Source organism: Mchenga conophoros, linkage group LG13 (assembly GCF_057382185.1).
Source record: "Mchenga conophoros isolate Kocher_MC1m ecotype Shallow Benthic linkage group LG13, M_conophoros_male_GT1.1, whole genome shotgun sequence".
In the NCBI taxonomy this organism is placed as follows: domain Eukaryota; kingdom Metazoa; phylum Chordata; class Actinopteri; order Cichliformes; family Cichlidae; genus Mchenga; species Mchenga conophoros.
Window position 1 is genome coordinate 13,346,949 of NC_140538.1, and position 11,967 is coordinate 13,358,915.

At 38.1% G+C, this 11,967-nt stretch overlaps 1 protein-coding gene across 2 annotated transcripts; it reads left to right on the forward strand.

Annotated features, from left to right (window-relative positions):
* The first annotated feature begins 37 nt into the window (after nt 1–37).
* On the forward strand, nt 38–10,490 carry cog2 (component of oligomeric golgi complex 2). 2 transcript variants are annotated; one of them, XM_085296565.1, is made up of 18 exons: nt 38–920; nt 1,743–1,904; nt 3,548–3,613; nt 3,699–3,779; nt 3,897–4,000; nt 4,245–4,353; nt 4,967–5,146; nt 5,339–5,463; nt 5,880–6,006; nt 6,120–6,259; nt 7,028–7,089; nt 7,180–7,331; nt 7,487–7,672; nt 7,821–7,893; nt 8,024–8,166; nt 9,191–9,330; nt 9,548–9,731; nt 9,881–10,490. In XM_085296565.1, exons 1-18 carry the CDS (start codon nt 864–866, stop codon nt 9,977–9,979), a joined length of 2,190 nt encoding a protein of 729 aa, XP_085152691.1. In that variant the 5' UTR covers nt 38–863; the 3' UTR covers nt 9,980–10,490. The 2 variants fall into 2 exon arrangements, with proteins under 2 accessions (XP_085152691.1, XP_085152692.1); XM_085296566.1 differs by lacking the exons at nt 38–920; nt 1,743–1,904; nt 3,548–3,613 and having other exon boundaries at nt 3,699–3,778; nt 3,895–4,000.
* The last annotated feature ends 1,477 nt before the right edge of the window (nt 10,491–11,967 follow it).

Consider the following 11,967-nt stretch of genomic DNA (forward strand, 5'->3'; position numbering starts at 1 on the left):
TTTGGCTCAGCATCCGGGTTGAGAGACCAGCGAGTTATTTATCCACTCCGAGGAATAGCGAGAGTAGTGGCTGGCACTGAATCACCTGACGCCGTAGCGCTGCACCGCCAGCCAATAAGATTTCACTTTCTAAAGCAAACTCGGACAGGAGCGGTGCGGCTGATGGCAGCTAAAGCTGAGGTGAAGGAAGATTATGATGACTAACGATAATACAGTGCTAGAATAATAATGATGGACGCAGAAAATGACAACGAGGAAAATTAAAATTCAAAATTATTTTATTAGATTATAGATATAATAAAATTACAACTATTATTTATTAATTTATTTTGATATTTAGAAGCATTTTTAGCGAAAACAGACTCATATTTTGGCCATCGCGAATTATTAATTAAACAAGACCTCAATATATGGATTAAAATAGATTTTTCTTTTCATATCTACTGCAAAGAAAAGAGAAACGCTGTTGATGTTGGAAAGGACTGTCACAGTGAATGCGGATTTAGTTTTAATTATTTTTTTTCTATATACTGCAAATTAACAAAATGGCATTTGGAAATAAAAAATTGAGCACCTAAAAGTTTTGAGCAATTTTATGTGACTACTCTGAAATCCAAAATTATTAGTAACAAACCATTTTATTTATTTAAATATTAAAATATTTAGGTTATATTCAACAGCGACCCCTGCGGTCTCAATGCACTGTGGTCACATTGCATGGGGCCTCTAGGGGGCGCAGGAGTATTATCTTAATCATTGTCTTCTTCGTCGGTGCGCTTGCCATGTTTGCGGAAGCTTGACTGCAGCTCAAGGCTGGTCGTCATTTCTTTGACTGTAGCTTCAAGTTGTGTTTTCTTATAAAAATGAATCTACCAAAGGGACCGGATTCTCTGTGCTTCGATAAGGATGTTTTTATGAAGGTAAGAGTGTGTAAATGCTGGTTAAAGCGTTACGTTGTCAAACTAGCTAGCATTAGGCTAGCTAAATGTCGATAGTGGACGTTCATTCTGATGCTCCTGTGTCAGTAAAGGTTTACCAGTCAGTAGATATGAATGTTTTTACCGAGCCAGCAGAGTAACCTTAAATAACAGGCAACATGCAGGCGTTTCTGCGTGAAACAGTCGACGCCTGAGGATTGCAGTTTGAGCACTTACCTGACACTTTGTTAGGTACACCTGTCCAAGTGCTTGTTAACTCAGAAATGTAAATATGTAATTAGCCAATCACATGGCAGTAATCCAAAGCGTTTGCTCGTGTGGACGAGGTTTAGACTTGGCTTGTTGAAGTTCAAACCGACCATCAAAAGGAGGGATGAGACTGATCAAAGTGGCTTTAAACGTGGCATTTCCCTACACGACCCTCTATACGGTTCAGAGAGAATGGTGTAAAAATAGAGAAAATATGCAGTGAACAGCTGATCTCTGGGTGAAAATTCCTCGTCGATGTCACAGGAGAATGGCTGATAGAGCTGCAAAAGTAACTAAAATAACCAGATGTTACAACCAAACTATGCAGAAGAGCATCTCTGAATGCACCACACACACCGGTGCCTTTCCTGTTCTTGAAATGAGTGGCATAGCAAGAACAGGAAAGGCACCGATCTTTCCGAATCTATGTTCAGTCTATCACCAGTCAATTAAGGCAGTTCTCAAACCAAAAGGAGGGCCAAGATGTACCTATCAAAGTGACCAGAGTTAATGTGTCGTTGAATGCATGCTGCCTTCTTCCCTTTGTGTCTGCAGGATGACTTTGACGTTGACCAGTTTGTGGCTGAGTGTCGGAAACAGGTCCAGCTGGAAGAACTGAGAGAGGACCTGGAGCTCTACTACAAGCTGTTGAAAACAGCCATGGTGGAGCTCATCAACAAGGACTATGCAGACTTTGTTAACCTCTCTACCAACCTGGTCAGTTGTTATTCATGTTATCTAATGGCAGTAACTGTAATTTTAAATGTGTAAAGTTTAGAAACAGTAGCCAACAGGAGGATGTCCCTTGGTGTAATTTAAAATTTAACATAATTGTAAACTGCCTTGATGAAATGTAGCTAATAAATCAGTCATTATTATTGGTAGGTATTGTTTTATTTATGTAAATAAACAGAATGTATGTCTTGTCAGTTATTAGATCTACTCAATGATTTAATTTGTAAATTAAGTGATGGGAAAAATGGCCAAATCTGTAGAACTAATCAAGCAAACCTTTGCTGGTTCAACTTCGAAAATGTGAGCACTTCATACTTTTCTGTTTCAATAAGGAGAGGCCGTTGGGAACAATGATTTAGTAAGAAAGAGAATTGAATTGGCGTTTAGACTCTAGCCCATCATAGCAGAACAAAATCCTAGCAGTGTACAGGACCCTAACTAGAGGAGAAGATGAAGATGGAGGCTTGGATTGGGCTGTAAGTGATCAGTGTGAGATGGCAATGGGGAGAAGGCGGCTGCCTGAAAGGCAGAAAGATAGAAGAGCAGTGAGGTTTAAAGCACATTGAATGGGGACTGATTGGTGTGGAGATAGCAGGCAAGAAAATGATTGGATTAAAGTAATGATGGCTGTACTGAGTTTGACAGCGTATCAGCCTGAACACCCAAGAAAGCAGGCAGATGAGTGATTACGGATCTTACTTATTGAACTTGCATTCAAGTTTTTAACTTTTCATGCTTACTAGACTTCAAAACTTTGAGATGAAACTGTAAAACAAATCTTTCTTGGTGTATCTTTTAATGATTATTTTTAACTGGAAAATGTCAAACTGTATCCATCCTTTGAATTTCTGTGGTGCAGAACTTATCCAGAAAGATGAATACTCATTTGTAGTATGTTCATAAATTATTACACTTGTGGTTTAAAAATGCCAAAAGGTATTCAAGCCACCATTGATCAGTCACAGTCCACACAGCGTTATCGTCACAGGCTAAGTGCGCAAAAGTCTGCTGCGTCACAAAGTTGGCAAATTTTGGCAGAGCCAAACATGGGGTTTTCCACTTATAGTTGAGAGGTTTACCAGATAAGGCCAGTGCACTGTTTATTTGCAGTTTTTGCACCCAAATAATTGTTACTGTTCAGTAAAAAATAATTGTTACTGTTCAGTAAAAAATAATTGTTACTGTTCAGTAAGAATTATTATTTGGATAGTTTTGGGAGATCTTTGCAGAGTTTAAGATTATAATAATAAACATTACAAATATTGGTTGTTCTTGATTGCATTTGGCCATTTTTGAGTGCAGCTGGGGCTCTTGTGTCCTTCGCTGGCTTTTCCCATGCTGAATCACAAATTTGTTTTGGACAAAGTTTGACTATAAATTGTCAGCTTGTGGCAAGAAATCATAACAGGAATTTCCATCTTTTCCACTTTTTTTTTTTTTTTTTTTTTTTTTTTTTTTCCCAAGAGCAATGTATTCCGCAAAATATCTGTGACTTACTGTTATTAACAGTTATGAATCTAGTATTTGGTCTGTTAATATGCTTCTGAACAGTTAAACAAATCCTACAGTTTTAATATTCTTAAATAAAGCCTGGGCCTAATCTGACATCTGCTCCTTCATCTTAGGTTGGGATGGACAAAGCACTCAATCAGCTTTCTGTGCCATTAGGACAGTTACGTGAGGAGGTTATGGTACGTTCTTCTCTGAATAAATATACTTCCGACTGTAATTACTTCCTGCCACTGAGTACTTTTCTCTGGTTGCTATTTGTTGCAGAGTCTGCGGTCCTGTGTTAGTGAGGTGATACAGGCGATAGATAACCAGCTGTTGAAGCACGAGGACCTGCAGAAAAAAAAGGTTTGGCTCCTCTTTTTACGGTCAGACTTTATGCTTTGACCAAACTGTATTTTGTGTTAATTTTATGTTAAGCCCATAGCAAGCTCAGTTCTCCCTTTCATTGTCACCATCAATCAGGTGTGTGTGATGAGGCTGATTCAGGTTGTACGATCAGTGGAGAAGATTGAGAAAATCCTTCACTCACAGAGTTCCAAGGAATCCAGCTCTCTGGAGATCAGCAGGTAGAGAGCTGACATGCTAATCTAGTCAATCTGTGTATTACTTGGTAGATTGTTAAATTATATCTGAAATGATTAAGAAAAATTCAAACCAGATCCCAGGCATCACATCAGGAGTTATGTTTTGTTGAGCTTGGTCTTTGCAGGGACATAATGCTATCTTGCGAGTCAGACCATTTTCCATAGATCCTCTTTTTTTATTATTATTATTTTTATTGTGAGGGTTTTTATTTTTCTTTATTCACAGCCCCTTGTTAGCAGGACAGATCCTAGAAAGGATTGCAACAGAGTTCAACCAGCTGCAGTTCCACGCTGTACAGAGCAAAGGCATGCCCCTGCTGGACAAAGTCAGACCTGTAAGTATTAATGAACCAATCACTTAGGGTGTTTGCGGACCTATAATTCATTTACTCTGGTCTGAATCAGTTGATGAGTTTGTAAACATGTAGCTTTATTCTGTGGTTTGGATATGTTCCGACAGAGACAAATCAAAGTGAACTCCCAAATGTGTCACTACAACTCATGTGAAAAAGTTCAGTCTGCTCATTGGCCAGATGTGTCTGGGGTGGGAGCATAAAAGTAAAGACAGGAAGAAAGTGTTGTGTGAGAAAATGGAAAATTTACATTCATTTCACAGCTAGTTGCTAGCTCGTGCAGAGGTTTGCACATCTATAGTAACTTTCCACATCAAGAATACAAAGCATGGGTGGCTATCTGTTCATTCTTTAGCTCAAACTTGTAGCACACACCTAGTAGTTGGTCCGGATCGGGGTTAGATCACATTTACCCCCAAAACAAACTGCACTGGGGTTTGTTTGGAACATACTGAGACTAACTCTTTTCAAAGGGTCTCAGTGTTTTTTGTTTTTTTTTTTGGGGGGGGGGGTTGTTATGTCTGCACCTGAGTATGACTACTGTGTTCACACCTGCACAAAACGAACCGCACCAAGTGGGAATGTCTTCTGCCAGCGTATTGCAGGGATCACGTCTATGCTGCAGCAGTCTCTGGAGGGTCTGCTGATTGAGGGCTTGCAGACATCGAATGTGGACATGGTACGTCACTGCTTGAGGACTTACGCCACCGTAGACAAGACTCGAGATGCTGAGGCCCTGGTAGGACAGGTGCTCGTCAAACCATATATGGACCAGGTAAATATGACACACATACCTCAGCTTTTTGCGTAAATATGTTTTAGATATTATCTAACATGAATGGGAGCATTATTAGTTTATAATAAATATGGCAGAGAAAATTCTGACTTTTTAAAAAGACAGATTTCGATGAAATACTGAAAAAGAGATACAAAATTAATTTAATCCCCTGTCATGTTCTTTCTTTAGGTGATAGTTGAAGAAGTGGTAAAGTCCAGTCCAAGTGGTCTTCAGATGATGTACTCTAGACTTTTGGAGTTTGTTCCACACCACTGTAGACTGCTCAGAGAGGTGACTGGAGGAGCCATATCCAGGTATTAATGTTACGGGCGTATTCATCCAAAGCACATTCAGTGTCACTGCATTTAATATATGAACCAGGTTATGTGATTATCTTTACACCATTTTGGTAGCTATTTTTTTTAGTTAAGTGATGTCATTTCTTGGCCATATGCTTGGGGACAAATAAAAGGACATTTTGGGATAAATTTAAAGTTTAAGATTTGTGTCAAATAGGATATTTTTGTCCTAATTCTGAAAATTTGGGAGAACAATTTTGAAAAGCCAAAAAACAATATATTCTAATAGTTTCACTGAGTAGTGGCTTTCAATTTTTGTACAAAACTGATAATTTCTACTAGTATTACGAACACAAAGTAAGTCAGTGGCTATAATAGTGACTACTGAATAAAGTTTCAAAGCATATTTTAAATGTACCCTTTATTCTCAGTGACAGAGCTGACATAGTGCCAGGTTATGATTTCCTGGTGAACTCTGTTTGGCCAGAGATGGTCAAAGGCATAGAGGAAAGGTTGGCCTACATCTTTAACCCTGGAAACCCCGACATATTCTACGAGGTAAAGCTGCAGTGACACAATTAGACTGTGTATGCATGTGTATGGTCACATAATGCAAAGTTTGATTGTATAATTTTTTCTTGCGTTTCCTTTTCGTTTTATCATCTTTTTAGCGTTACAGTGTAACTATGGAGTTTGTGCAGAGGTTTGAACGACAGTGTAGCTCACAGGCCAGTGTGAAGAGACTGAGAATACACCCTTCATATACAAGCTTCCAGAACAAATGGAACCTGCCTGTCTACTTTCAGTTACGGTGAGTATTACCATAATACACTCAAACACTCTGTGTCTATTTTCCAGAAGAAGTTTGTCATTTTTATAAACATAAAGGGCCTTAACTGTTCAGTCATGTTCACAGTGTTACTTTAAGTATGTTTGTATATTGTATGTTTGTTACCCATAAGCTGAAAATCCAAAAACTTTTTAGGGAATTGGTTGAAGTAACATTTTTTTTTAATGTAGAATAAAAATCATACACAACTTTTAGTTATACATTTTTCTAACAATATTGATATTATATAAATAAAGATGTGTACAGCATGTACTTTTGAAAAAAAAATTGAGTCTTTCTTCAAGAACTTAAGAGAAATGTTTGGATTAAAATGGCAACCTGTCAGCAATTTTGGGGGATAATACAAGTTGGCAAATGGTCAGGAAGTTACTAAACATAGTCCATAAACATGCTGCTGGACCTTGGCTGAAAGGTGATTGATCTCTGTGGAAAAATAGAGAAGTTGTTTTTCAACCTCTTCCCACCCCCACAGACTCGCACACTGTAAAGCATACAACACAAATACACACACACATTCATCATTGCACGTCAAGAGAAAGATTAGGGTTCATGTCTTTATTTCACAACCACCACGGTTAACCTTTTCTGGAAAGTTGAAAGTTTCCATTACACGTGTTGTTGTTTCACGCTATGAGCACGTACACATCAGAGCTGATGCAAGAAAGAAGCTGATAACAGATTGATTGTCTTCTTCCTTCCCTCTCTGTGTTGCTAATTTTGTTTTTCCAGATACAAGGAAATTGCAGGACGTCTAGAGAATGCTATTAGTGATGGATTGGTGGCAGCACCAGGTGGATTTATTGTATTTTTTTAAATTGTATTTGAATTTTATCTGTTCCTTATACAGTACTTAGAGTAACTATGTATCTGCTTACGTTCAGCTGGCAGTGCATACCACCTGCAGGTATCTGAGGTGGTGTGGTCCTGCTTAGTGAGATGTTGGTCAGACAATGTCTATCTGTCACCTCTGGCACATCGCTTCTGGAAGCTTACGCTGCAGCTGTACTCAAGATATGCCAAGTTTCTTGATGAGGTAAACTTAAAATATATGAATGATTATTTATTTATGTGATTATTTATTTATTGATTATTTTATTTATTTATGAGATTTAAAAAAAATGCCAAAGAAGCCAAATTAAAAGCCAGTTGTTATAACCTGTTTCTCATCTTGATTGTTGTCTTGTGCAGGTGCTGACTAAGTCTCCGCCCTCTGAGGTGACTAAGGAGCCAACCAGGCCTCTGCCGAGCTCAGCTTCTTCTACATCTAGCAGAACATCACTGGAGGAAGGCGGCAGTGAGAGTGGGAGTCCTGCCTCCCTGTCCACCAAACAGCTGGTTTACATTGCAGCAGACATCCAAAAACTGCAGGAGCAGGTGCTCACAAACAAACTAATTACATTTTTATCTGTGTAGTTCCAACTTGTTTACATTTAATATATTACTGTTTAGCCTGATTTGCAGTTTCTTAAAGGATTTTCCTCTTTAGTTTCCTTCATCTCACAATTGGCTTGTCTTTCTTTAGATCCCAGAGTTGTCAGAGATGGTCAGAAAGCGGTTTGAAGCCATTGGATTCAAAAACTTTTCTCTTGTGGAAGGTGACTTACAGTTTAGGTTCACTTCTTATGCAGTATTTCCTATCATTTCTTAAATCTCAGGTTTTTCCACTTCCTGATGTTAGCTCAAGTTGACTGTATGTGCATTAACGAGTGCTCTCCTCTATGTCAGATGCTCTAGCAGACTCCAAGGCTTCCCTGTCAAGCAGCATTCCCTCTCTGAACACTAGGATGACCCAGCATCTGACCGAACGCAGCTGTCGATTCCTGAAGAGTGCCTCAGAGGTTCCACGACTCTACCGCAGAACTAATAAAGTAAGAGAAGTTGCAATTATGTATACAAATGTCTTTATCCAATGTTTTCATAAGGTGCACTCTCACATATCATATCTTAGATGCCGTTGCGTTCAAATGGTTGTTTATGCAGGAAACACCATATGTAAAATTCAAAATCTTATCTTGGAAATGCACAACATATTCAACTCAAAATTAAGCTGAATTAACAACCATGGGTAGATTTTCTGTTTGATATTCAAATCCCAGAAGGCTTTTATTGAAATGAATAACGCTTCAGTATGGGGCTGATTTGATTTATTGATTGTGTGTAAAGTCGTGTAGTCACTGAGCATAAAGTTTCATTATGATTGCAGTTTCATCAAAAAAAAAAAGCAAGAGAAATTTACTGGACTTTTAAATGCTTTGACTTTATTTTTCTATTGAACATGTGTGTTCTTGCATTCATTCACCAACTTGCATGGTAATTTGCTGCAAGCCCTTTCAGCACATCACTGCAGTGCTGCTGGACTTTGCATAACTACATACATCTGAAATAGTCTGTTATTCTGATTAATCAGTCATTTCTGTGGCAATGTTGGCAGACTCCTTTATTATTAGTGATTGATAATTGTAGAGTGAATATCAGAACAATATCTGCCAAGTCTTTATAATCAATGTGATCCAAATCATTGCAAAATGAGTTCCACTTTGTAAACTCGGTCAATATATAAGGCAAAACAATGCTAATCTGAGTTGGTTAAAATATATTAAAAAGAAACTCATTAAATATCTCTAATTAAAGGTTTTTAGACATGTTGCACCTGTGACTGGTTGTTTTTTTGTCTGATATTTGATCCACTATACTTGTAACTATGTACCAACTTACACTGCAATACTCGCACAACAAAGCAAGTGGTTCACAATAAGAGGCCAAGAAAAATAATTCAGTTTATATTAATTTATTTTTTACATTTGGTCAAAACAGTATTAAAATGCTTAATATAAAGCTTGTATATTGATTTATAGTATATAATATCATACTTTGTACCTCCTCTCCATGTAGGATATACCGGTGCGTGCATCAGCATACATGGATAATGCCTTACGCCCGTTACATCAGTTACTGACTGATTCGACAGGGCTGGTCACCCCTCACACAGCACAAGAGTGGCTGCGAGTTTCACTGTCTGAGTGCACACAGAAGTAAGCATTACACATATCCACCACTAAACCCTGATACAATAATAGATTTGATGACTTAGAAATATGGCCTGTGATGATGTTACAATAATGTTTCTTTATTGCAACAGGGAGAATATTTCTTTCTAAAAGCTGGATTGTTTACATTTTATAAAGATTTTTCCAGCCTCAGCCAGCGAATTAAATTTGTTTCTGCTTTCCCATCTCATGTTGTGTTCAGGTACTATGAGACCATCTCAGAGGTGCTGAGCTCAGTCAGAAAGATGGAAGAGAGTTTGAAACGCTTGAAACAAGCCAGGAAGGGTGCAGCCGCGACTACAACAGCAGGAGCAAATGGTGGACTAACAGATGATGGCAAGATTCGTCTTCAGCTGGCACTAGATGTGGAATACTTGGGGGAACAGGTGGGTGCTATTCCATGAGTGCACAACCACATGTAGTCCAAGTATGAAGACACATATATGAACATGTGACAAGCAGTGCACATTTATCAGTCAACAAAAATATGTTTTTAGAAACTCATGTCATAACTTTATACTGTTGTGTGCCTCAGATTCAGAAGATGGGTCTTCAGCCAACTGACATCTCTATGTTCTCCACTCTGATGGATCTTGTGAAGGAAGCCAGAGAGCTTGCTGAACAAAACCAATAAAACAGACTCTGCAATGACTGAAACACTGATATGCAGCACTTCACATCTTCACATTTCCTTGAGACTTGTGGAGGATAAAACTTGTCCGAGTCATGGGCTGGTAAGAGGTGGAAAATAATGGGAAGAATTAACGCTACTGTAATCATTTTCAAACATTTGTACCAAATCACTTAGTTCAATGTAAACTTTGGAACTAGGCTGTAAATTGTTGGCTGACACAGCATAGAAACTACTGCTGGAGCATCAGCAGTTCTGGTGTAGGCAAAATGGAGAAAAGGGACTGGATGGTACTATGATTATGTAATTTTATGTAACTACTGTATTGTACTTTCACTGGGCCAGAAAGTTGCATAGCAAGAGGCTCAAAATAAGTTACAAAGGGAGTACATTGATCATTATTTGGTGATGGATTAATCTAAGAGAAGTCTGTTAATTTGTCACGTGTGCAAAACAGTTGTATAATATAATATGTTTAACATGAAGGTAATGAAGAACTTTGTACAGAATGTTATACTGTGTGTGGTTTTATTACAAAGACACATTAGCAAGTTATACTTAATGGCCACTTTATTAGGTAAACCTGTTCAACTGCTCATTCATGCAAATATCTAATCAGCCAATCAAAATGCAGTTAACCTGCTGAGGTTCAAACCAAGCATGCGAATGAGAACAAAAGTGATTTCAAAAACTGCTGATCTATTGGGATTTTCCCCACATAGCCATTTTGAGAGTTTATAGAAAAAAATGTTCCAAAAAAGAGGAAGTATCCAGTGAGTGGCAGGTCTCTGGGTGAAAATGATCCCAGAGATCAGAGGAGAATGCCCAGACAGGAAGGCAAGAGTAATTCAAATAGTCATTCGTTGCAACCAAGATGAGCAGAAGAGCATCTCTGAATGCACAACATGTTCAATCTTGAAGGAGGTGACCACCTGAAGTCTCACTTCCGTGAGCTAAGAACAGAAAACTGATGCTAAAATTCACATAGGCTCACAAAACTGGACAATGATATACTGGAAAAGCATTCTCTGGTCTAATGAGTCTCATTTTCTGCTGAAAAAAATCACATTTGCAAAATGAAATAGAAAATGGTTTCATGAACATGAAAACACTAAACTCAAATGGCCTCCACAGTCACCAGATCTCAATCGCTCAGTCTTAACAGAGCACCTTTGAATGGTGGAATGGGATGTTCAGAAATTCCGAGACAAATCTGCACCAGTATGGACAATGGAAACATTCCTCAGAGTAATATTTCCATGGTCCATTTTGACACAATAGCACCTTGTTGAATCTATGCCATGAAGAAATTAGGCAGTTCTGAAAGCTAAAAGGGGGTCCAACCACATACTAGCTTGGTGTAACTAATGTAGTGTCCGGTGAGTGTATACGAGTCATTGTTTTCACCGCATGCATGCTTATACTCAGTGCTACCAATAACGCTGCAGGACCATGAACCTTTAATAAACCGCAACATTATTACATGCACAGGAAAGCTAAACGGGAGAATAACATTTGTTTTTGTGAATGCTGAAGCAAGTTATTCAAACCCTATAAATCACAGCCAGCCTTCAGTAATGCTGACATGCATGTGCATTATTTTCACTCATTAACTAACGTATATAATTATGTGTAAAAGGTGATAAATAATTGCTAGTACAGTAACCTTATTTTAAGCCATGCCTTATAACATCTTAGTTACAAATTTGCTGAGATCTACATTAAAATTATTTTTGGGATTATTTTCAGTAGATTTTCTCACTCTGTAACTGCTTTTCTATTAAATCCACAACCTGTTCATTACTTTTAGTTACATGGTATGGTGATGGTACGAGAGGCTTATTCCTAATACTATAATCGTTTTACGCACAGAATGTATGAGAATAAATATGATAGTCTGGACTTTCCTTACCTGTTTAAATGACTTCCCACAAGTCTCACAGATTAAGTAGGTCAATTGAAATGCTGATTAAAAACCAGTGAACTTTGTT